Source organism: Aptenodytes patagonicus, chromosome 6 (genome assembly GCF_965638725.1).
Source record: "Aptenodytes patagonicus chromosome 6, bAptPat1.pri.cur, whole genome shotgun sequence".
Classification (NCBI taxonomy): Eukaryota; Metazoa; Chordata; class Aves; order Sphenisciformes; family Spheniscidae; genus Aptenodytes; species Aptenodytes patagonicus.
In genome coordinates, this window is record NC_134954.1 from 46,361,602 (window position 1) to 46,388,943 (window position 27,342).

Genomic DNA, 27,342 nt, shown 5'->3' on the forward strand with positions numbered 1-27,342 from the left:
CCCTTCAGCGTCTCCCTCCGCCCGCTCGAGCTCCTACGCGCCCCTGTCCGGGGCCAGACACGCCTGCGCTGCGGGAGACGAGCCCGTGCCGCCGGGCGAGGCGTACCGCCGCCCCCGCGGGAGCTCCCCGCCCCCGCGCCGCCGTTTCCCTGCTCCCGGCGCGCTCGGCCTTGTAAAGGGCGGCAGCTGTCCGTAGTGGCGGCTGCCTGAGTGGAGCGGGGAGCTGCCCGGCGCGGTCTGCCGCCCTTTCGGTCCGGGCGGTTTTCTGCCCCTGTGGCTGTGCTAATGCAGTTTGAACGGAGCCCGAAAAGCCTTCGTTTCTCCAGCCAAGGCGCTGGAAACCTGCTCCAACAAGCCGGGGGTTTGCGTCTTTTTGTCAGCTCCAGTCGGGATTTTTCTGGTTTGGGAGGTAGCGTCTTCGATAAGTTTTATTTCAACAACTGTGATAGTTATTTTCTCCTTCAAAACACATTATTTCATATGCTTGGGAGCGGACTATAGGGTTTATACTTTTTTCATTTTCTGTCATTAAAAATAGCTTGCTTTTCATGGCGTACCTTGCTTAGATTTTATCAGAAAGTGAAAGGTCTTAGTTTGACTTTGAGTTAATGCTAGACTATTTTTTTTTTCCTCAGAAGTGGGTTTAATAATATGACCTTATTTAAGGTTCTCTTGTCTAGAGCTGTAGGTTTTTAACGTTTATCTGATCTCCCGTGGGAAACCAGCTATTGCGTATTTCTTTCGTTATGCTGAAGCAGCAGGATTTCTTAAGAAATCTGGGCAGACACAAAGATAATCAACACCCTTATGTATGAAGACAGGTGCAGATACAGGCTTGGATTGTGCAATGGGGGGGAAAAAATCTTGAATGCACCATAATACAGAAAATTTAAACAGAGGCTGCTGTGAAAAGATGCTGTTGTGTGATTATGAAACCATAGCTTAGAAATGTCCACCCATGCTGAACAAGTAATTGAACACAAATCTCAAATGGAAGAACAGCAGGAGAAGGCTTTTCTTTAGGAGGGGACTATTGCTGTTGAATTATTTTGATATGTGCATAGATATTCATATGGTTTTATTGCCGAAAAATAAGTAGTTAATACAGAACTGAAGTTGCCTGGTGATATTTTGTTGCCTAGTATAATACAAAACTTGGCAAAACTGGAGCTGATTTAAAAAAAAAAAAAGGGAGGATACAACGTTTTAGTTGTTTAGTTATGTATAGCGTAATGTTTTTGCCTTTTAAGGCTGACAGGATCCCCTGATCGTTCTACACTCATTTTAGCTAAGTTTATTTTGTTGGCGATAACTGAATAAGATGATGCCTTAGTTGAGGCATCTTGGCAGATAGAAGATTTCAATACAAGTATATGTGGGAGAACCAGTCACTTCAGTAACATGGAAAGGATTTTTTTAATTCAGTGATGGACAAGTGAAAACCTAGTTTTAGATGGAATCTTACGGGTAGAAGTGGAGATTTGTAAGAAGCAGTCAAAATTTTGCAGATGCAGTCTCTGCGGAGAAGATTTACAATATGTGCCCAAATTATTGCATGTCAGCAGAGCTGTATTGTTTGGATGTGTGTACTCCATCTGTGGCAAACATGCTTTGAAGCGTTATCTTAGGTAAACTAAAATGAACTAAAACTAAATTAAAATAGTTTACCTTTATGATGGTTTGTAGCAGGCTTAGTGAGTTACTGCAGCTCAGCTGACCCTTTGTAACTTGTTGAAACAAAGTAAGCTCAGTTACGTAGCTGAAGTACTGACATTTCTTTTCCAGAATGGCTCATGTGAAACAGAAGTTGTCCTTAGCAAAGAGAAGGCTATAGGGTCTGTCTTAAAATGCCATATAGCTTGTCCTTGGAATGTTCCTGAATATTTTCACAAGGATAGAATGTAATATTCTGTCTTTTGGACTATCATTCAAAGATCGCAGAATGTAGGCTTGTGTTGCTAAGTATTTCTTGACTTTCAACTCTTTCTGTACTTATAAACTTGAGGTTGTACCTTGGTTCAAGCTCAGGTAAGGTATTGAGAGAGATCCCTTTCCCTCAGTCTCCTCCTCCCCCCTAGGAACCTACTCCTCACATATGTGCATGAACACTGAGCAGGGCTGACAAACTTCCTTCCCCTTTTAAAAAATTCTCTTTCTTCTGGTCTAAGCATCTGACTTTTTTTCTCTTTGCTGATATCTATACTCATCTATTCAATTTCCATAAACTGTCCCATACAGCTTTCACTGCTTTGCTTTCTACTTTTGCTTTGATTTGCTATGTTTCTCCACTCCCATTAGCAAAATATATGTCAATGTTATACCTGCGAAAAACATTAAGAAAAATTGACAAAGGTGAACAATAGCTATTTTCCTGAAAAGAGTCTCAAATGTCTTCCAACAGTTGGGTTCAGATTGTAAAGAGAGAAAATCAAGGTTGGTAAAAGTAGCTGGCAGGAAACTCTTGCCTAGATTTTTAGTTTGTTACGTACGTGCTTTGTACATTCTAATTTTAAAAGCCTAATTTATCCTTAAATTGTTGTTTTGGTAAAATTCTTCAAGGGATCTGAGCTAAGTGTTGACTGACTGACAGCAGTTGAGGGCTGGGGTTTAAGCCATGCAAAGAGTACTTCTGCCAAATGTCTGCAAAGATGGATTGCTAGATCTAGCCTGGAATCTAACAAGCATTGTAACTTTCAAGACAGTCCAAGTACATCTGTAGATTTTAGAGCACTTCAAATTTTGAATAAGCTTGGAAAAGGCGGATCTTTTCAACTGTATAGCAGAATGGATGTTCCATAATGCCTGGCATTACATTAAAATCTTTAATTACTAACTAGTATAAAATTCTCTTAAAAGAATTTTGTTGTCTTTCTCGGAACAATCTGATACTGGCCACTGTCAAGTATCAGATACCAGACTAAATGGAGCAATGATCTGTTCTTCTATGGTATTTTGATTTTTTCCTTTTAATATAAATTCAGTTATATTTAATAATAAGGGCTTTCAAAGTAAAATAAAATAATTTCTCATTTGTGTAAAAGGCAAATACAATCTGTTCTCAAAATAGAGCTTCTTGTTTTCTTTGGTGTGCTTTACTTAGACCATTTGCTGGGGCTGACAGATTGCTATTATGCATTTATTTTCTCTATTATAAACATAAAAAACGTATTTTTCATTTTGTATTTTTCAAAAATAATAATTGTATTTTATTTACTTTGGTATGGCACTGGAATTAAATGCAAGCCAGAAAGAAAAACAGATTTTTATACTTTGGGTTTTTTAAATTATTATGGGCATTCTGCTCACTTTCTCATTATCTAAAACTGAGCTTGCTTTTTTGTGTTGTACTCAAGGTTTTGTAAATTTTAAAATAAGAACTTTGCCTCAGTTAACAATAAAAACATCCTCAATATATGGGATATTAGCCTAACCCCCAAACTTAAGGGATAGTCTAATTTAAAGGTTGTTCTTTCTATTTTTCATTCTCTTGCCAGAACTACCTTCTTAAGATTAAAAAATTGCAACTTAAATTACCATTTCAATTGCTTAATCATTAAAACAACCAGCAGTAGTAGTATAATTGAATCACGATTGGATAGGGACCAAGGAAGAAGTTTAAAATACCTTTTAAAACTGAGAGGGTTATGAAAAGCATTTTTTAAATGTATGGGCCAATAACTTTCTCCAAAAAATACTATTTTACTTTCATGTAATATGGTTTTTCATTTTTAAAAGGTTACTTGAAGTACTTCACAGTTTGAATCTTTTTGCATATCTTATTAGAAGCAAATCCTCCCTAAGTTTTTTGTAACTATTATTTGAAGGCCGTGCTGCTGTTTTCATGGGCTTAGTTTTTCAGAGTTGTATGGTTTTTACACTTATTTTTTTTTTCACTAAAATTGCTCTCAAGAATATATTTCTGTATACATGCACTTTGGAGAATACAGAGATTTTTATTATAATAGTGCTGAGCAAAATTCTGAGATATTCAAGCTGATCCCAGAGTGTATTATTGCTGTTACAGCTGCTGTTCATTTGCTGACAGGTCATCCAGAAGGAACAGCTGATGAGACAACTCTAAATGTGTCACTTTAAACAGTATGGCTACAAAATTTATCCAAATTCAGTGTTTTCAGAAAGTTTCTGCATGATGGGCTACTAATGTTCTTACGTTACATTTCAAATGCATACCCTAACACTGCTGCAATTGTTTTGAATCTGTCCATTAGCTTAAATTAACATGTTTTTAGGACTTTCTGTTCTAAAAGAAAACAAGGAAATTAAATCAGCGGTTGAGAGGTTTGTATGCCATGGCTCTAACACTGTATGAAGTATTTCTTTACTGGACCAAGACTAACCACGCTGTACCTAAGACAACGTGGAGAAAACGTGGTCTTGGTGTCCAGCCAGCCAGCCCTCTTGTGGAGCACAGTAAAATTTGCTTGAGTTAAAGTAAAGGGGAAACTCGTCCCCGAATCCTTTTCCTGTTTGTAACCTGAAAGAGCATTCTGCTTTCAGAGAACGTCTTTCATCATAAAATGCTGAACAGTTTACTGTTACATTCACAGTAATTTCTGTTTTCTGTTAATGATTGTTCAGTCAGTTCATCTCTCTGAAATAACTATGCCTGGTTTTTTTAGGGAAGTGACACAAAGAAAATTACTAGGTCAGGAAGTAGGTTGGGGGTTGCCTGTAGGTGACTGCTTATGAATTGCAGGATGTTCTTTGACCTTCGTGTTGTGCATGGAATTTTTTTTAGCTTCAAAAATAACAGTCCCTTAGAATTTCTCAATTCTATTTGCCATTGTTTCATATTTCTTTTCAAAAATAACACCAATTTTATAATTCTGATTGATATAGTCAGATCGACCCTTGAGAATTGGCAAAGTTTTCAAGTATAATTGTTCATTACCAAATTACGTGGAAATACACGATAATTTCTGACATGTACGTGCTGGAAAATGCAGTGGAAAGTCATAAAGTGACTCTGTTTCCCCATGCTGAATGGAGTTTTACAACCCGAGAGCCTTCAGCTATGAAGGGAACAGAAAGACCAATAGGTTCTTGTATTAACCACAGTCAGATAACATGACTGAAATACACTTATACTCAGAACAGAATTATTCTCATCTGCATGGCAAAATGTTTTGATTAGCATGTTTTAAACCATCCTTCTTATTATAGATAAGGTACAAAATGAATGTGGATTTTTTAAAATCAGATGCTAATGTGAGAGTCTTGAAATATTTTAAATAAGTATAGTAGATGACTATTACTCCCTTCTCGCCTACCTCACATTCTATCACAGTAGGAACTCCAAGGCATTTTTGCAAAAGTAAATATTAATTCCCATTACTTAAGCAGGGAATAATGTATTTCTGATACAAAGAGGTGATTTTTCTTAAAGCTTCTTGGTGGGTTATTAATTCTGTTTTTCAAGAATTTTCAAGCTTCCAGAAGTTGAGAACCCGCCTTGACCCCTCAGAATATTCTGAATTAAATGTTTATATCCATCAATTTCAATGGAACTATTCTGGTTTTAAATAGATGCAGATGAATGTAAGATGATCCTGAATGTAAAGTACCTCTGCAAGCTTCCTTGTCTGTAGTGTAATTTATAGGAATCAGGGAGTTCCAAATACATATGCTATTATGTTGAGTCACTGGATGTTCTGCAGTTAATTTAAGGTGGGGTCAAAATGTATTCCCAAGGTAGTTAAGTAAGTGTTATTTTCCTCTGCACTGGCTGTTCTAAATCATGTTACATTTTTTAATGTTCCCACAATAAACCACATAAGGTATTTTCTTACATCTGAGAGCAAGCAGACTCTCTACCTTGCTTTACCCTGGGAATAATTTAAAGAAAGATTTCTTTATCCTATTCAGGAAAAAAGCAGAAAGTTAAACAAGTTCTGTTTTTTTCCAAGGACAAAACTTAATTTACGCTAGGAATGCTGATAAGCAAAAACATCAGCCTTTGAAAGAAGCCTCTTTCTCTCATAGTTTGAAAATGTAGAGACTTTTTCATGGAAAAAGTTGAAAAGAGAGCGAGAAAAAGAACTTTTGAACAAAACCCCTTTTATTTGTGTTTCTTCAGCATTTCACATACTATTTCTGGAACTGCAGTAGTTCTTTGGATCGGAGTTTAGTCTCTCTCTTTTCTGGTCCATCAGTAAAACCAGAAGTCTCTTTTATGTTGTTGGATGGTCTATGTTTCTAATACTGAAGTAATCAGAGTTCAGTTTCTGGTTTACACCCAAGCTACATACAATTAGTGTAACTGCCCTTTGCCTAGTTTCTCATCTGGAAATGGAGAAGTGGCTGTTCCCTTCTCCACAAGCTCCCTTCTCTTCTCTTGAAAAGAAGGGAGCCTACTTGTCTTAAAAAGACAAGTATCTACTTAAATAGCCTTTACAGAAAATGCTGCAATTCTAGTCTCTACATTCATGTAAATTCCATATTCAAGTTCATTGTAAGTGCTGAATTTGGGGCACATAGTCTTCCTAAAAAATAAAATAAAATAAAAAAATTGCAAAGTAAGAAGGATTTAAAATTAACCTTTGTGTGTCTTGGTACAGCTTAAGGAATAGAACTAGAATGGACAAATAAATATTGGAGGGTTTAGCTGCCTCTTTGCTTAGACTGATTTCCTCTGCTTCCTTCCCTGAGCCCACTGTCAATTTATTAGAGAGAGTGCTAGTTTTGCTTTCATTGAAGGCAATGGAAGAGTTAATATTGACTTTATATACTGAGCTCTTAACTAGCAAAGCATTTTTCAGAGCTTCTAATAATTTGCTTTGCCTGTATCACAAGCAGCAGATTTATTGGGATTTATCAGCTCCCATCTCATTAGAGAGGCTGAGAGCTGGGTAGGGTTTAGAAGCAAAACTGTTCTCTCCCCTGAGAGTGATCAGAGGAGAGGGCAAATGCAGAAACTTGCATTGATTCTCTCTGTCTCACATTCATTTCTATGGATAAATAACGTAAATGCCCGTGGAGTCGAGGTCACCTGGCACCTTTCACAAAATGTGTTACATCCACTAATCAGAAAAACAATCTGGCAAATGTAGCTGACTATAAAAAGCAACTTTAAAAATGCAAATGAATACGTGCTGAAACCACTGACCGCAGCCTCTCAGAACATCCGTAGTTGACTGAATTTGATTTGGATTTGATTTGCACCAGCTTTGCACAGATGTTGAGGAACCATTCTCCACTGCAAGGAGCTACCGTCCAATTTAAAACCTTTGCATAAATCCTGAGGAATGTCAATGGCTGGTTACTATTATAAAGAGTAACCAGCAGGCTCCACGATTCCACATGTGCATAGGTGTTTCTCTTAGTTAAGATTTTTGAGTAGTAATGCTGCAAAGCAACAACCTTGCTTGATCACTCATGAGTCCTGTATAGGCACCCTGCCTATTAGCATATATTTTCAGGGAGCTATCCCTCATTTTGTATCAACCCTCAGCTTTGCTCTGTGTCTTTTGCAGGGGATTAGAACTTTTGAATTTCCCTGTTTGCAGTTTGTTAGTGTTTAAGACCAGCTCTGTCACAGTGAGCACAGTAGCCGAGAGCAATAGTCTAGCTGCAGAATAGTGAGGGACCGGAACTTGTAATCGTCCCCTCCCTGCAGATCTGCTTGTTTTATGTGTTGTTATTCATCATGACAGGCTTCAACAACTTAGCTGTGAATTGTTAATAGATGAATGCAGAACATGAAACTTAAATGCCTCTTGGGTCACTGAGTCATGTCCATTGTATGTAACACCATAATATAATCCTATTTGAACTGTGGATTTGGGGTTTTAATCAAAAGACCTATTACATAAAAGATGGATGACTGAATCTCCGGAGTTTATACTTTAAATGGAAAATAAGATCTCAGTTCTTTGAAAGAATAGGTGTAGGCAGCTATGCTGGTGACTTGGATCCTGAGTGGATGGAGGCAGCTAAAATCCTGAAGAGGTGTGGCTCAGGTTCATCTCTGTGCTTTGGGTTTCTTTGAACCTAGGCTGGTTAGGCTTTGGGCAGTTTGAGACATCTGACTCAATCCATATGTTGTAAGTTAGATGCTTAACAGTAAATTCTGGCTGCCCTTTTGAGGGCTTGTCTTCTAAGACCTCTCTAAGTGACACTATAGCTCCTGGTAATTTATATGAGGTGAAAAAGTGCAAGCTGGTTAATCCCTATAGCAGTACTAAAGATTGTGAAATACATAATGAAACAACTATAGTTTGTGTAGCTGTATTTTTGTTTCTGTAATCTGTAGTTCTCTCTGAAATTATTTTTCGAAACACTGGCATTCCTTTGAATGGGAGGAGACGGCACTTTGGCTAAAATGGAAAAATACTGTTGTCAAGCTGGCTGTTTAACTATTCAGTGACTATAATCTTTAGCACTCAGTGACATATCAGAAGGTTCATTGTTAAGACACCCTCCGAAAATTCTATGGATTTCAAGTGTTATCTGAGTGGCAATCTCTTATTTTATTGTCATATGAATACAAAATTTGAATAACTGTGGTCTGAAAGTTATATAGAAAATAATTCCTGCTTATTTGTGGAAAATGAGAAAAAATACAAGTATAAAAGCAAAATCTGTGGGGGAAAAAAAGGCTATTTCTAATAGTATTTTTTCCAGGTATCATTCTTCATAATAAAAAAATATATCTTTTTCTTTCCCTTCCTTGTAAATTATTCTCTAATATTCATGATTTCATAGAATGTAACACCCTGCTGACTTTGTTTGCAGGAGTTACATGAAGTGCTGCTTTTAAAGATCCTGCTCGAACTTGTATGTATATACATATGTATACACACACATACACGTATAGCAATTAATTTATATGCTTGTGTGTTTTGACCTGACTAAAGTAATAGTTAGATGAAGGATTTTGCCTCCTGCAGAATTACTGGATTTCTTCAACACATTATACATGAAAATCTTCATATTTCTAATATCAGCATAGAAAGAGGATGTGGACCTGCCTAAATGAGCCAAACCTCCCTTCATCAGGTGGTTTGGTTTAAATGTATCGCTGGAGAATTTTGTCATAGTTGCTGACTATGGTCTATAGTGGGCAGTTAAGCCACAAGTAAATATTACAGCTTTACCAAAAGGACAGGCATGAATAGTCATTAGTTTCACAGGAAGGGAGGAAATTACCCTTTTCCTGATTGTCAGGTAGTTAAACTCTGTCTTTCCAGAGTGGATTTTAATCGATGAGGTGTTAATTCAAACAGTGAGGACAAAGGAACAGCGAAGAATTGTTTTTTAATTTTTTTTTATTTTTAAGCAGAACTGTAAACAGCTGAATCCTTAAAAGGTAAGTAATTTCTTTCTCGTGTTGTTCAGCTTAAATTAACCCTGAGAAAAACTAAATATCTTTTGTTTGACCTAATTTGCAAATTCATGGTTGGTACAACGTAATTGAATTAGTGCACATTAAATTTAGTCTGGGGTGTTCGTTAGTGCTGAGATTATCTGCACATACTAATAGACAGCTTGATTATCAGAACTATCAGGCAATTGTTGGTAATCCAGGTAAATTAAAGCTACTTTATTTTTGTTTATTGCTTTGTAATTTGCGCTTTGGTTAATACTGGTAAAGTATTTCTGAAGGTTTTTCCCCTATATCTTTTTTTTCCATACAACCTCTGCCTTTGTTGTGTTTTACAGGGTTAAAAAAACCACAAAGAATCAGAAGTGCTTTTAAAACTAATTTGCTTTTCAGTAGACCTAGTTTATTCACTGCTGGACAACCCAGTATCTATTATTTGTATGAAAATGCTCTCCTTTGTTCTTTTTCCATCAGGTATAAAGTAGTATTTCTCTGCTCTGCAAGTCCCACATGCACTGTATGTTCATGAATGCATGTCGCTCTTCAGTATAGCTCTGGCATATTGCCATACTTAATGTAGAGTAAAAACTCCCAAGACTTCGTTAATTTACCCTGTTGAAAAAGCACAAATGACATGGCAAAATAAAATACAACTTCCGAGTAGAAAAAGAAGACATGAAAGCAAACAAGGTACATTTTTTTTCATTAATTTTCTTCCAAGCATATAACTTTCACAAAATTATCTGAAAAGATCACACTCATAAAATGATGTTAATGGGTTGCATGAAAGTGTGTATTAAAAAGCCATGTAATTTGGGACTCACCATTCCAGTTTTACTGTGTCTGAGCATAGAAGGAACTAAAACAAGGAAAGGTTTATGGCCCAAGCTTATATTCTTCAGGGACTTAAGATTTCCACTGTGGTTAATCAAAACTGTAGAAGAATAAAATGCTGTATTTAGCTCTAAACAGAAAGCAAGCAGAACAAAATCCTTTCAGATTAAATGCAATTTTCTCTGTAAAATTCTGTTCTCTTTTTTTTCTCCCAGATATGTTACATATGTTGGTTATACTGTGCAAATTGGGTAATTGCTCATCAGAGCAAAAATCCCTTTCAATTGAAAAGGAGCAAATATAGGTAGGACAGATTGGTAGAAAAATTCTTTTAAATGCAGTAATCTGCTGTTCTTGAAAAAAAATCTCATTTTCTATGAAAAATTGTCTCCACAAAATGTCTTCTGGGTCCTTAGCAGGTGTGATTTCGTATTTGGTACAGTGGTAGGAAGGGTGAGGAAAATTGCTGTGTGAGGTTTAATCCCCCCTTGGTTCTGAAGGATGAAGGAGCTGAACTGTCATTCCCAGTATGTTAGAGTAGTCCCAAGCCTGTTTTAGTTTATGGTGAAGGACACAGCCCCTTAAGGACAATTCCTCACTACCCCAAAACTGCTAGAATGCATTGCAGTCTCCAGAATGCTCCCTTCACCGAGAAGGTGGAGAGCTTTTGGCAAATGTGTGACTCTGCTTGTTGAGGTTTTTTTTCTTTTACTGTAGATCATGTCTGAGGGTTGTCTATCCAGTAATTTCTTCTTTTGTCCTACTGAAATAGTACTGAGCAAGCTCTTGAATTAACTGCCTTACAATAACTGGATTTGGCAAAGTACCTAGAGACACACAGACTCATGTGCCATTACAAGCAAAAAAACCTCGGTAGATATGCTGTTAAACGGTGCCTATATTTACCCTATCCCAATATTTACAAAAGAAGAGAACTACTGTTAAAAGAGCTTTTATCAGTGAAGTTTCACCAATCAGTTACCTAGAGAAAACAGGAAATCTTTAAAATGCAAGAAATAAACAAGTGAGGTGCCAAATCATGAGGTCCTTGAGTCTTTCCATACTCTTTCCTCAGGCAACCTCCCTGTTCGTCTCTTATGTTATATGTTCACAGGAATCATGCCCCCCTGTCCTTTCCTTGTGGTCCAGGGACTTTGTGTCCCACCGTAGCATAATCTCCATCCTCCTTTCATTCATAGGTTTTCCCCCTCACGTACAAGTTATCATCGTTTTAAGTTACACTGGCAGAACAGGAAGAGCTGTCATGGAGGAAAGACAAAGCAGGGTAGTTTTGCTGGAAGGAGTTTTTGGCTCCTGTTACGAGCGTCTGTGATCTGTGGACCGTAAGAGAGGTGGTTAAAACTGATAGCCTTGCTAACCAGATGCTGAAATTTCAGGATTGATGCTTCTCACTAAGCACTTCCCTCTTCTGTGTTTTTTTTTGTTTGGTTGGTTTTTTCTTTCTAATATCCACTGGAATCAATAGAGTTGATATCTGGAAAATTTGGAATTGACTAGATTCAATCAGTGTTGAACATTTTACATGTTTTGCATTAATGACAGAGGAGTACCACTGTTAGATTATTGCTTCCACTGGAAGATTTGATTTTTGGTAAGGGTAGACTGACAGATGCTCAGCTGATTTAAAATGGTATGATCAGTGCAGTACCATCAGAGTCAGGTGAAGCTATGGTATGTAGATACTAGTGGAATAATATTCCCATTTTACTGACTGAGAAACTAAGCGACATGGAGATCATGAGGCCTGGCCACAAAAACTCAGCAGTCTCTTTACAGAACTGGGAATCAAGCCAAGTCTCCTAAAACCCAGTTCAAATTTCTGACCAGTGTTGCACTGACTGACAGACAGAGGCACTAATTAGTGATATTTTGAGGAGCTCACTTCTCTCTTACATGCAAAAGTAGATTAATCTACTAATCATAAATACAAAATGAATGTATCTTCACCATACAGTTACAAAATGATGCTTTCAGTGTGACTTTTAAGCATCTTTCTGCTCATTCAACATTATTTTCTATAAACCAGAGCGCTTACAAAGAAATACTGTTCAGCCTCTTCTCTGCATAACAAAAACCAGCCTACAACTGTAAGGTCTCTTTCCATTCATCAGCCACCACATCTGTTGCTTGCTTGGACACTGACCAAAATGATTCATTCACATGTCTAACATTTATTTTTGGTGAAATACTGGGATTATACAGAAAGGCAATATTTCAAAACTGGGTCTAGAAAACCAAGGGAAGTCAGAAACAACTTCCTCAGCTGAAAACAAACACGGCGTTATATCATTCTGCAGCTTTATTAGAGGGAGGGCAGTAGCCAAGTGAAGCAGCTGGAATCACACTGAAGTCACTCCGAACTCTGCAGATCACTTCATTCCTCCTTCTGCTACAGAGCTCACATCCCTGATTTACAGTGCGTTTCATTCCAAATAACTGAAAGAGGTAGGTCAATCTCTCTATTACATTTTAAATCTTTCTCTCCCTCCCTTCTAAATAATGTGTTTCTACAGCTACACCACCGTTTGCAGGCAAATCCTGTAAGGTAGTGTAGCATATACTGGTTAAAAGAGCTTCTGGGAAGAAAGAATGTGATACTCATTTATTTCAAAGATTATTTTGAACCACCCCTGCAGCAAGAAAAGATATGAAAATATGTGTGAATTTAATTTTTAATGACTTCTGAATGTGTTTATACCTACTTCAAGGAGTCTTTTATCCTGTCAGAGAATGGTAAGTGACCTCAACTTAAATATCTTTCTCTCTCTTCCCCTTGCCTCCCCTTGTGTGTTGGTTTTAATTTTTTGATTTGCTTAGGGATAGTATGTCTCCTATAGCCATAGCAATTCCCAGTACTATTAGAAATAAGTACATCAGTTCTGATCTGAACAGATTCTAGAACAGAAACTGGAAATCATTTCAACTTAAGTAGCAGATTAACAAAATAATTACAGTCATGCAGAATTAAAAAAGGCTTCTGTGGTCTGAGCTGGAAGGTGTGTGTGTTTTACCTAACCATCGTGGAATAAGGTAGGATGTGGATCTAGCTGTCACTAAGTGCATGGGAGCGTGTTTCCTAGGAAGTGACAAGAAGATTTGAAGCCTTATATACTACCGCACAATAAGACGGCTAGATTCTACCTCCTATTCAGACTTAGCGATAACCATGTCATTATCACCTGTAGCCTTTGTAAATGTGATTTTGCAAAGCCAAACAATATCCCAGACCTGGTTTTGTAGATTTGTAGAAGATGCATAGATTGTCTATGAATTAAAACACATTTGCTTTCTAGCTGAATAAAATTGTATTACTGAGTAATTTTAAATGTTTATTAATTCATAGCTAAGGAGAAGAGAGTGAGTGAGGGTACGTCAGGGTAAAGGAATTTGTTAGACCAGGTTTGTAGAAACTGATTCAGGATTAACTTGCTTATGGCAGTTTACTTTCACTAGCATCATATTATTGTTTTGCCTCAGCTGAACTAGGAAATGCAAATATTTTGATAACCCAGTTTACTTTTGTTTAATGTCACTGCAACTTCTGCCCAAATTTAAAACATTATCAGCCACTTATGCCAGGCAGACAGGATAGAGGTCCTACCAAGTTTACTTTAATCCTAGGGATTTTATATGTGCTATGAATGATATTAGAGTCCACTTTTATTGCACTTAGAATCTCCTTGAGTGTGGCGTAGTGGAAGTTATTTGACTCTGGAGAATGAATTTATGGTTTGGATTCTCTAATTGCCTTTGTGGAAAGGGATCATAAGTCAGGGAAACTCTATATAAGGGTTCCTAGGCAGGATCTGATTACAGATTTTTACTGCACCGGTGGGGACAGAGGAAAACCGTTGATGACAGTAATGCAGTTTGTATGTACTATACATTATAAAGTCTTCCTTTTCATTTTAAAAATTTCTTTCTCTGCTGACAACCTAATGAGCAACTTCTGAAATGCTTAGATTTGTGTTTATTTCTGATAGATTGATTCAAGAGAAAAATTTGTTTCCTAATAAAGCCAGTTGCCTTAAAGAATTTTCTTCTCCTTATGTTTCTTAAAAGCCACTTGAAGTTTGTGATCTGTTCTTAGATATATTTTTTTATTAATAACTCTGCTATTCCAAGCACTAAGCGGCTAGTTTTGCAGAGGATTGTAGTCTGTTGAATGATCTTGTTACTTGCTTATTTGTTCATTTTGTCTTATGGAATGTGCCAACAGTTCAGCTGTCTCTCTTACTGTGGTGGCTGGTTGTCTGGCTAATTTTCACCCATCATTTCTGATAATGGTTTGATTTGTATTCATTCAGTCTGAAGCTAGCAGTTTCACAACAGTGCAGGGCTCTGTTGTTGCTGGCTTTGTGAAAGAGAGCTCAGTGGGAGGAACAGTTTCTTATGGCCTGTTACCAGAATAAGGGATTGCTGTGACTGGGGTGGGCGGTGTCCAAGAGACATTCAGTTTTGGAAGGGAAGATGCCGTCATGCACAGATCAACTCTCACACACTTGCTGCTACTTTACAGTGTGCTTGAGGCTCCTGAGACAAAAAGAAAAATTATGTGTCCTCAAGCACATAGTACTTCCAGAGGAGCTCGGCTAATTCTGTGCACTTTGTATCTTCAATACGTTCCAGAGGTTGAGGGCCTGGAGACAGGAGCAAAAAGTCCTGTATCAGCCCACGGCTGCTCTTTTCCAGAGAGAATTGTTGCAGATCTCTTATATCTGGCCCACCATTTTACTGCAGATCTCTTATATCTGGCCCACCATTTTACTGCATTACAATTCTTTAGATGAACTGAACAGACCTGCTGCAGATACAATACTTTTTCATTAGTGGGCTCAAAGGGAAACTAACAAAACCCATTGCTACAAGTCAGGTTTGTTTGCAAGGGTTATCTGCAAAGGCCAGCACTCTAGAAGTCTCCAGTTCTTGCCAGGGACATTAGCTAGCAAAGAGTTTGCAGCCTTCTCCTACTTCTCTTCTCCAGCCCAGGCTCGCTTGTCCCTTTTGGATACTTCTTGGAGGATGTATTTCAAGAATCACAAGGCACAAGTATGAAGAACCAGCACCTTTTCCCTCTATCCACAGAAGATATTTACCTCTTCATTCTTTTGGCAAGGTCTGAATTCTGCCTCCAACTCTACCTTTGAATCTACTGTTTGGCTTTGGGCAAGATACTTCTGTTCCTTTCCCTACTCTTCTTGTGTCTGTTTATTCTGTTTAATTATAAACAAGGCAGGAGTTGTATCTCATTACGTGCTTATAGTGCCTAGATCCAGTGAGACTTTGATCTCAAGGGCTAGGGCCTTTGGGTACTTTCCCAACGTAAAATACTTGCCTCTTTCAGCAAGTGTGAGCCTGGCACAGAAGTTTTATTCTCTTTTGAAGCCTTCTAGATGAGAGAGAGAAAGTGGTGAGCAGTAAGTCCTGTACCATCAATGTACTACCACTTTCTACACTCCCATTTCTTTTTTCTAGTGATCCTATTTTAATGAGATGTTTTGGAAATGTTAAGAACTATTGTCCATTTAAGAAAACTGAGTAATGTGTTGTTGAGGTCCTAAACTCTTAACTGAGGGTGTTGTACCATATCCGGTGGAGTCAAATTCAACATGACATAGAAGTGATTTGCAGAGGTAATATGGGAAGCCTGTAAAACCAGTATTTCCAAGCTCCTAGTTTAACACCTTAATCATAGGCGCCATCTATTCTTACCAGTGCTAGGGAGTGTTCCCAATGCCATATTAAGGAGATAGATAAATATCCAGCCGTCCTGAACTTGTATTAACAATATGAATTTTTCAGTTTTGCAGGAATACAGGCAGTGCTTATTTAGACTTGAACTTAAAGTAAAGAATTAGCTTTGTATGAGTAGGAGTATTAGAGGAACACTGATACAGTAGCAGACACCCTTAATGTACTGGACACAGTGATCCTAGTGTATTAACTGTGAGGACAAAATAAAGTATGTTATCTCATCAGCTGGAATGTTTTGGTTATGTACTAGCACTATTTTGGAATTGGATGTTCTGATATACCCATGAAAGAGTGTCAAGAGTAATAACCTTAGCAATATTACAATCACGCTAGAAGAAACTGCTGATGTAGATTTAATGAGCAGTAGAATAAACCTGGAAGAACAGAGATCAATTTAGAGGGCAGTACATAACCAAGCATACTGTTAGAAGTGACTGTGAAATTAATATGTGAAATAGAATAGGATATAAGAAGGCATATTTGAGGAATGACTCGTGTTGCTAATTTTCTTTGGGGTTAGCTCTTAACTCTTCTTGTTAAAAGGACTGTAAGTGTAACAGATTGTAAGCTATTTTTTATCTGTTATTTGATGGAGATTTTGTATCTTGCTGGAGAGGGTTATTTTATTTTTTCCATAATGACCTGTTGTTACCCTGCAGTACCTTTAGAATGGCTGTTGTTTAACGTATGTTTAATTGGCCTTAATCAGTCTGCTGAGACAACAGTTGATAGTCTGAAAGAAATCTCTGCATTCACTCTTTATTCTCTGCTCTCACTTTGCTACTTCCTGTTAGGAGGGAGTTGTCATTAAAGCATGTGTTTGCTGAAGGAGTACACCCATTTAAAAAACATGATCAGAGTCAAAATCTTCTTTCATCACAAATATATGAAACAGTTGCAAAGTAAAAATTCTGAATAATTTTTGCATGAAAAACATAAAAAGCCATGCTTGATTAGAAATACAAGCATTCATTATCTTATCAATCTAGTCACTGTGAAGCTGAGGCACGTAAAAATTTTAAATCGGGTATCTCCATTATTCTAGGTGTATAGTTATTATGGTGACTCAGCCAAAGAAAATACTGCTGGCATTTGTGGAAGAATAGAAAACACATGAAACTTCCCTGGAACAATACTTCATTAGTGTGTGTATCTTACATGCTGAGGACACAGCCAATATTATATATGGTGTACCTGCTGGGCTTTGTCATCTGAGAGGTGTGTTTAATGACTCTCAGGTATGTCCTGGGCCTGCAGGGACAGATTAATATATATGACAAGCAAATGCTGGAGATCCAGGTTCCTTTTCTCTTCAGTGTAGAGAAAACAGACCAGAATCTGCAAAGGCTGCCCAGGTACGGGCTGGCTCCCTCCAACGCAGTGGGCGTGATGGCCCAGGGGAGAACCTCTCTTCAGGAAGGGGAACGTCTCCCAGAGGTGAAGCTGTGGTTTCTCCGCTCCATCACGAGTGAGAGGACAGTGTTATGTTTAAGAAAGAAGGATAGGACTGTGGTTGAACCACTAGGCAGGGACTCTAGGTTTAGCACCTGGTTTGATTGGAGACTTCCTGTAGGTATTCTCAGCCTTCTTGCCTGTAAACCAGACTGATGATACTTCTCACTTGAGCCCACTTTCACTAAGGGTTAGGAATACCGAGGTGTTATGACTGGTTATGTAAATACTTCGGCAGTGCTGACACGTAGAATATAAGACCATATTTTAAATCTCAAGTATCACTGTTTAGGTAAACTTCTATTTTTACCTGCTTGTGAGAATGCTGAGATTCCTCTCCCCCCCCCCCCCCCCCCCCCCCCGAATGGGGCCACTTTAAGTGTTTCACAGGTATCACCTGTCATTTTCTTGACTCTGATGTAGTATGTTTGTGGTCACATGATAGGCTTGCAGTTACGGCAACTCCTTACGTTCAAAAGGAATATTAAAAAAGATATTTCTACTTTTAGTTACACAGTTACCAAGTGCCCCCCCTCCCCCCTCCCCAGTGCATATCCTGAGGACATCTGAGTTTCTTTGTCTTCTTTGGGGATGGAAGTCTTGGTGCTTGGGATCAGCATGAAAATAAATCACTTTTGATGATATGCAGTTGCTGGTTGCAGACATTTATGAGTTACCTGATTGTGGAAATGGTACGCTGCTCAATTGCAGCAGTTGTCTGGATGATTTGTTATATTCAGGCCAGACCTACTGTAGATACTTTTCCTATTACAGCAGCATTACTTAGATGTAAAGTTGGGGTTTCCATTTGTTGTTTAACACTTCTGTGGCAGCAAAAGTGCTGGTCTGAAATCATTGCTTTACAAATGTTAACTGAGTCTGCTCTATAAGGGTTTGTTAATCCCTCTGTAACACTCACTTTGTGTAAAACGTTGTGAGGCTATTATCTGGCCAAATGGCTTCAGTACCACAGATGAGTGGTGCGTTATGACTAACAGGGTCAGGTTTGGCCTTGCTCAAAGTAAGTTGTTTTTGGCATAAATTTTAGGAGATGTCTAGCTAGTACATTGCGTATACATTTCTAATACTGCTTCACTGAGAGACGTAATGGAGAATGATGGTTATTTGCATTCTTGTCTTGTCTGCTAGAACAAATACCTTTATATCGTGGCTTGAAAAGGTTTCGAGTCACATATATCTATTATGACCCATTCTAGTTGTTGAATTCAGGGTGGCTTACAAAATCATTTTGTTACTATATGTCTAATGACCATTAAAACAGTAGTCAAGAGATAATCATTTGTGTATGTGTCTGTGAAAGAGAAAACATACAACAAGACTTGATTCTGCTTTTGTGTATACTAGCTTAAAATGCTCGTTTCCTAGTAGCTTTGTCTGCAGGGCCAGCTTTAGGCTTAAATTATAGCATAGCTATGATTTAATTTTGTAGTATGGGTGTATCAGGCACTTCCTGCTATAGGAATGTTTCTACATGGAGGCAAGTGGTCATCTTGGCTTTGTTCTTTTGAGGGAGAAATATGAGTCTATGACAGTTTCTAATCTCATCATTATTCCTTGTGAGTTTTAGGATCTTTTCTTATGTCTTTGTAAAATGCTTGCCAGAAATATGTATATACCTCTAACAAACTTGCTCAGCCTTCTGTGTTTTGAACTTTACAGATAAACTACTGGGTGAATTTCATGTTTATGTTTTTGAAGCTAGATAAATTCAAAATTTAGCACCTCAAAAGTTCCAAGAAGTTTTTTTGAGGGCTCTCAAATGAATCCAATATCCAGACAAACTTGCTGAGACAGTATGACAAGCGGGCTTTAGGTGACCTTCTGAGAAACTAGTTGTTCTCCAACATTTGACTCTTGCACATGACAAAAGTTGAAGTGAATCAATCAAATAAGCTTTCCTTTAGCCATAGATCATACATGTGGAATGTGATAGGCTCAGAATTATTCATAAAGACATTAAAAGGAGGGTTTGTGTAATCTGTTCCCTCTATGAAGTTAACTGTTGAGACAGCCAACTCCGCAAACCATAATTTTCCTATTGAGTCAGGATCCACGATTGTGACATCTGAAATCAATTTAGCTGGCCAGAGGCTCTGAGCACTGTTTATCACACTGAACAAATAGATTTCGGGACTACCACTCAAATATTTGTGTTAACTTTTAACTAACATAGACAATGAATAAGCTCTTCCCTTGAACCTCTCCATACATTTAAAAAGTAATGAAGACCAAATGTGAGAGAGAGGTTGTGTGGGCTGTAGCCCAAACATGTGGCATAAACTACCAGTGTAATTAAGTTGGACCCTGACTTGCGTAGTGCCCAGAGAACTTTGAACCCCCAGGAAGACTTTGCATCAAGTGAAGTGAGTGGAAACTGCAACTGTTTTGTTTGTTTTCTCCTATTTTAGACTGAAAACCCAAAGTAATTTAATTCCAAAGCCATTCCACTGACCTCAGGGCTGAGGCGTGGAGAGGTCAAACGACTTTCCCTGGTCAAACAGGATGCTTGTGGCATAGCCATGAATAGAGTCCAAAGTACTGGTCCCATGTCATAACTATAAGGCCATTCTTAGTGTGACAAAAACTGTTCTATTTTAAGCAGATCCAATCATTTGTCCAAGTTACCATTATGGCTCAACTTTATGAAATACTGTAATGGTGGCAGAGAAAATGAACTCTAGGTATTTGTAGTAAAAAGCTATGAATATGTCGATTGAGATCCAATTCTGTAATTCCCTGCTGAAATTCAGAGAAAGACAGTTCATGTAGGACATGGTGAAGTCTCTTCCCAGAAGTTCTGTGGCTTTGTATTTTAGAAATATTTCCTAACGATCTGTATTTCTTGGTAATTCTGTTTTCTGTCCCAGGATCTAAAAGGTACTAGCACCAGGTGCCGGCCTGTGATATTCCTATGAAGTCGTTTAGTAATTAACTTCTGTTTTACAGAAGGGGACAGGAAATGAAACCTCCTGGTCAAACGTTCTGAAACCGATTTGCGTAAAATTAAGCAACTATATTCATAATTAAGCAACTGAATCAAGGAGGCTCAGTTTCCAGAGCTGCTTGTGACCTCAGCAAACAGGAACAGATGCCAGTCAAACAACTGCCGAGCGTACACTTTACACAGGCTGTTTACTATTAAAAAAAAAAAAAAGAGAGGATGAAGTCTAAACTTGGTTATATTCATCCATATGCAATAAACACTGTTCTGTAACCTGTGGCTGCCCCCAAGTCCTATTGCCAGGCCTCTAACCACACTTTCCTGTTTATTGAAAAATATTTTCCTTGCTCTGGCTCCTTTTTGCAATGCTGGACCAGCAGGGACTGAGCCAGTGAACTGCACCAAACCTCCCTTAGCCTTTCTAGCAGTTGGCCTGAAAGCCAAGTGGAAACTGCTGGCAAAAAGTTTTGTTTTCTCTACTGAGCGTCTGTTTGCAGACAGGTTCATGAGAGTCTTTCCAGCCTGGAAATTAGGCCGTTTGTCAAAGATCATACAGGAAATCAGTCAGAATAAGGAATAGAATTCAATTCAAGACCTAGACTTGAACTGCAAGACAGTTCTGACTCTGAAAGTCCATTAATAAATAAAAACCAAACTCATGTATTTGAGACTACGTGTGTTTCAAGAACACAAAGAAACATCCCTGCTGAATGATGGTTAACGGTTATCCCAGAAGAAAAAATCTGGGTCCTTATTGATGTAAACCAGCATAGCTCCATGGACAATCCCCTACTGCTTATCTTTTTCAGGGCAGGGCTTAACACCATGAGTCCTGTTATAGAAGTGCTTCATATATGTGGATGTCAGAGGTAAAAGTTCTGGGCTTTGCGAATGTAATTGTCAGTCTTTGCTGAACCCTAGCCATAGAGTCTAGTTTCAGCATTTGTGCACTGGGAGCCATGGTAAGCAATGTTCCTCCTGCCTTTTTGCCCCCACTGCTAAAGAGTTACTGCATTGGAAGACTAGGAGTTAGAGATGAGGAAAAATACAAGCTTGGAAAAATAATTGCATTCTAAAGGTGTGCTCTTTCAATGGAGGAGTTTTAAACTACAGGAGGCTCGGTAAATATTTGGTATTTATTTAGGTATGTTTTCTTTCTCCTGCTATACATCATCTTTCAAATTCTAAATATAAAATTAACATTGGTGGGCAGTAGGCAAATGTTTGTTACTGTCATGTTTTTTTAGCACCATTAGGAAAAAAAAAAGGTTTTGGGAGGAATTGTTTGAATCCAAGTATTGTTGTATTGTGCTAGCTCTTGAGAAACTTAAAAGCAAAATTGATTAGTGACTGGGATATACAGGATGTTAATCAACAAGAGTCTGAAAAAATGGATTTTTTTTTTTTGTTTAATTGCATAAATTCAGTGTGAAGGTATAGTTCTGGATATAGGCAAAGACACTTAAAAATCCAGTTATTAACCTGACTGTCCTCTGAAGCTGTCCAAATGTAATGTTGTTCCAGATGTTAGTGGTACTGCTCCTTGTTTATACTATTTCTCAGCAGCTGTGAAGCTATTTGAAAAAATGACTCAGATGGGTGGTACTGGTATTTGATGCAGAATCTACACCCAAGGGACATGTATTACATAAGTGCAGCCCAATAAGTATAATTTTTATCAGGACAACAAACCAAATAACATTCCTTCAGCCTGATGTAAATTACAAAGGGCAAATGTTATCATAGCCTCTTGACAGAATGGGCTGTATTGACTCTTACTACCTATTTTCTTTTTATCAGGAGATACAAAATTACATAACTTCCCCCCCCCTTGTCTATCCATCTGCGAATGAGAAATCTAATCCTGCTACTGTGTGTGCACATGCGTAGCTTCACTTGTGTGAGTAATCCTTCAAAATAAGCAAACTACTTTTTTTGAAGGAAAGGTATGTACATGAATACAGGCTTGCAGATGTGGTTCTGCAGGCAGTGTACTCTGGAGACCCTGCTTCTGTTGTCCTTAGCATGCTAAAATTAATGGAATTACAGGAATGCAGGGCTGGGTTCCAAAAGCGCGGACTGAATTTCAGTTTCTGAATGGAGCTAGAGCTCAGAAGTGTGCCGGTGAGCTTATCCATAGTACAGCTAATGGGCTGGTTGTATCCTGCTCTCAGGGACAGGTTTTTAGTGCAGTCGAGTCCAGCCAGACAATATAGCTTTAAATGATAACAGAATTTAGCAGAATATTTGTTTTGACCATGGCAGATACTTTTGTCAGACTGTGGCCATCTGTGCTGTAGCTTTGTCTGTACTGTGGAATGAATACATAACTTCTGAGTGCTTTTTCTTGTTCAATCTCTGTTTGCTATCTGTTTTCCCATTCATTTCTTTTTTCCTGGGTTTTTCTTTCGGTTTATATTTTCCTCCCACCCCCCCTCCTTCCCACAATCTTCCTTTGGAGTTTTAGAAGAAAATTCCTATGTGAAAATCATGTTGTACTTGTAAGTTCCAGAAGCTTTTGCAACAGAAGAAAACCGAGACCGTCGTTCTGTCTTAAAAAAAGAAAAAAGGAGAAACACATATTTTCATCTATAGCTCTTACAGTGTGTCTTACTCTCCTGGGAAGCTTTATTTTTCTTTTATCTATTACCTGTTTCTCAGCTCACTAGTGGAAGAATACCACAATTGTATGTATTGTCCCTGAAATATGTTATGTATGTTTCCTTCTCTACATCCTTTGCTGCATTAAGGAAACTTAATATATTGAATGTGTCTGAAAATCAGCATTCCTTGATACAAAGATAGATACATCATAGAGAGGAATAAACCCATGAATTTTCAGTTGCTGGAGAAATCACTGTCTATGATTTTGTTAACTATAATTTTAGTGTGTGTGTGTGTGGTAATTTTATAAAAAATGGCTTCCTGGCATTTTAATTGCACTTTTTTGCCTACATAGGTGTCTGGTGCTTCTCTGATTTCTGACAGATATAATCCATAAACTTGCTTCAAATACGAACACAGCAGTAAAATACGAAACCTGTCTAGAAAAGAATAGAAAAATCACACTTCAGTAAAACTTTGCATCTGGCCTCCCAGAACTTTATCAGTGATACTGTGCTCAGTGCTCTCTGTTAAGAAATAAATGCAAGGAAAACAGTTCCTGAAGATTTCAAGTGTTGTCTTGATTTGAGCATTTCTTGAAATGCCTGTGACCAAAATATTCCACAAGCTTTCTGCTAGCAACTGACAACTAAAAAGTGATAGATATGTGAAACCAAGTCAATGTTTTGGGATTTTTTATGACCAAGAACTGAAAGGAATTGCAGGTTACTATTTGAAGTGCAGTAAAACATTTCTCCTTTGACTGTCCCATTTCTTTTCTTCCCCAGAAAGCAACTGTGCAACATGACATTTGAAGATTTTGAGAACTACTCTTATTTCTACGACTTGTCTGAGGAAGATGAATCACCCCAGTCCTCCCTCAGCATTGCCCATATGATTTCCCTTTCCTTTTACAGTGTGGCATTTCTGCTGGGAGTGCCAGGTAATGCCATCGTCATCTGGTTTATGGGCTTCAAGTGGGATAAATCTGTTTCTACACTCTGGTTCCTCAATCTGGCCATTGCAGATTTCATTTTTGTTCTCTTCCTGCCCCTCTATATAACATATGTGGCAATGGGCTTCCACTGGCCTTTTGGGAAGTGGCTGTGCAAAATGAACTCATTCATTGCACTACTTAATATGTTTGCCAGTGTTTTCTTCCTGACATTCATCAGCCTTGACCGCTACATCCGCCTAGTCCACCCAGTCTTTTCCTACAAGTATCGGACTGTAAGGAACACCCTCATTCTTAGTGGGATCATTTGGATGTCAGCTGCAATTATTGGTGGCCCTGCCTTATACTTTAGAGACACAGCTACAGTTCTCAACGTCACCATTTGCTACAACAACTTCCATGTTCATGACAGAGAACTTATTTTGCTGACACATCACATTCTTATTTGGGTGAGGCTTGCATTCGGTTACCTCTTTCCTCTAGTGACCATGGTCATTTGCTACTCATTGCTGATTGTCAAAGTGAAGAGGAGAACTGTATTGACTTCCAGCAGGCTTTTCTGGACCATCATTGCTGTAGTTGTAGCTTTTTTTGTTTGCTGGACACCATATCACATATTCAGCATTGTGGAGCTGTCTGCTCACCACGATGAAAACTTGCATGACTTACTGCAGGATGGCATTCCCCTCTCCACTGGCCTTGGTTTCATCAACAGTTGCCTCAATCCAATCCTCTACGTTCTGATTAGCAAAAAGTTCCAGGCCCAGGTCAAGACAACAGTCTCTGAGGTGCTAAAATTGGCACTGTGGGAGGTGAGCCGCTCGGGAACTGTCAGTGAGCAGCTGTGGAGCTCGGACAACGCCCATGCACCTGTGCACTATTGTGAAACTGCTCAGTGACTGCTCTTGTCACCATCCCTCTCTGAAAGAGCTGACAGGAGATTTCGAGGTGTTCTTGACTTCACATCTGCCAGTCAGATGTGCATCTTTGCATATACAGTTTTATGTAAACAGCTGGCTTAATTGCACTTGCTGCTTTCCTTGAAAGGTTTTTAAAGGACACATCATTTAGGTGTGGTGTACTTGCAATGCACACACAGCCTGAACTGAAAGTTGTCAGAATAAGTGGAATTGCTCTAATGGGGTTTTTATCAGGAATGTTGTTGTAATCCTGTTGTTTTGTTGTGGTTCCATATCTCATTGCTATCAAAAGAGCACATAATAAAAATATTCCTCCTTGCCATCACTGGTAACACTCTTGATCAAGGCATTCTCATCCAAGCGGTCGTGGCCATACATCAATGGGTCATGAGTCTCCTGATTGTCTAGTATTGCCTTAAGTAGGAATCACCTGGCTACATCCCAGCTAAGTGAAGCTATCAGTGGCTCCACTCTGCAGCTGGAGAAGGATCCCAAGACAGACAACACTGAATTGCTGCCTTCTTTTGTCAAAAAAGAAAAATACAGAAATAAAATCTGTTTTCTCCCAGTGCTCTTTATCTTATACTCAAAACTAAGACAGGAGATACCATGTTTTCTGGTCACTTATTCTTGTGCTTTTGGCACCATTTGGGTGCAAAATACTGAGCAGATGTTTCATGTAGGTATTAGGCTCATTTGAAATGTGCAAAGAATTAGTGAAAATGTTTCTTACAGAAGCTGAGATTAAAAGCCCTCTGCCACAGTTTTCTTTTTCTATGTTTAAACTTTCAGGCTCAAAGAGGTTTACAACTATTGGTTGCTCTTTATTGCTCTGTCAAAGGTAAAGAAATAATATAACATTTTGTTTGCCTTAATGCCAATCTTCAAAAAATGGGCAGAGTGAATTCAACAATATTCTGTTACAAGTCTGTAGCCACATTTGGACTTCTTTGCCAAATGAGAGGCAAGACAGTACATCCAGGAAATGGAGTCCACTCCCGTAAGAAAGGTGAAGTGGTCCCAGTTATGCTATATTCTGTTCTAACTTGTTGCTTGCTGCAGAATCACATGTGTACCAATGCAAATATATATGCTAAGTGGAGTGGACCAATTTCTGATGCAATACCACTTAAATAAAAAGTTGAATGTGGGATAAAACTCCACTAAAAGTAAAAGCATAAAAGCTTTGGGTAAATTTCAACTGTTTTTTCCTTGTTATTGGCCTAGGTATATAGAATAAAGCTACCTTTCAGATAATCTACCTAGTTTCTGTGGCCTGCCAACACACCTAAGTAGCGTTTATACTGTAATTGAGGCCTTATATGTAAATACATTTGCTTTGTATAAGATATATATCTATATATGCATGCATGAGCACATCCAGTATTGGTAGCTGGACAAATAGAAACAGTCTGACTGTGGTCTGTAACTGTTTCTTTGGGCTCTGGTTTCAGAGTTTGGGAGAGTCGGGCAGGATCAGTGGAATTTCAATGGGCTGGAAAGTTGGTAAGCAGCACTCTTCCTTTGAGTCATTTGCTGCCTGGTACATAGTGACTCATAATATTTTGGCACAGTGCTGCTGAATGTGCCTAAATCAAACATTTTTCAGTTCTTCTTCACATGTTCCCTGACATCTTTCTAAGAATGATGTATTAGCACTACTCCCCTGACTGTACTCCAAGTGAAGTAATAAAATTTTGTTGTTTCCAAAGAGCATGTTCATTTGCTTTTCTAAGCAGCAATATGCAGTGACTGTCCATTCTTAGAACCGCTCCTTCCCAAAGATTTTGCAAGATGAAAGCAAGCCCTGACCCTTTCTACTACAGGAATTAAGGTTTATGTCAGCTTTCTTCTTGCACGTCAGCTATGTGAGCACACATATTGCTATATACAGGAAAGAGATTGATTTTCAAATGGGGGAACATACATATGCTGTCTTGCATAAATTACGAGAAAGCTTCCCCTGAAGTAGACAACAGAGATACAGAACACAATTGAAGAAGGCCAAAGTCAGTCCTGGTCTGTGGAATTAAGTGGATTAACAATTTTGCAATGTAACTACTACCTCATTCACAGCAAGATCAGTTACAGGATTATCTCCAAATCATTTCTGCAAGAGTAATGGAAGATACCTAAACAAAACAGATAACGCTCTAAGTTTCTGTTTCCAAAGAGTGGCCAAAACAATACCAGCAGTTGTATGCTGCTTGGACTGAGGAACGCTCATTCAACCCACCACAATGGAAAAAAAGCCAGACGAAGGGGATCTATCTTACCATGCTAAAAGATACTATAGAAAAACACTTCACAGGAAGTAGCTCTACGATCAACCATTCATTCAAGAATAATAGCGATTGACACATTTTGTAATAGACAGGTTCTGGCTACTTACTCTTATCTGCTTCCTGAACAGTTCGTACTTCTGAAGGTTGTTATGTACATTAGTTTGTAACCAATACTTCTGTTGAAACCGTTTTCCCAGTATTCCTGTATATCA

The 27,342-nt window shown here is 38.4% G+C and overlaps 1 protein-coding gene across 1 annotated transcript; it reads left to right on the plus strand.

Moving 5' to 3' along the window:
* Positions 1-257: 257 nt before the first annotated feature.
* Positions 258-26,556, plus strand: CMKLR2 (chemerin chemokine-like receptor 2). The gene is made up of 5 exons (XM_076342423.1): positions 258-409; positions 9,210-9,328; positions 9,818-10,033; positions 12,496-12,643; positions 23,759-26,556. The coding sequence occupies exon 5, from the start codon at positions 23,775-23,777 to the stop codon at positions 24,822-24,824; it is 1,050 nt and encodes a 349-aa protein (XP_076198538.1). The 5' UTR covers positions 258-409; positions 9,210-9,328; positions 9,818-10,033; positions 12,496-12,643; positions 23,759-23,774; the 3' UTR covers positions 24,825-26,556.
* The last annotated feature ends 786 nt before the right edge of the window (positions 26,557-27,342 follow it).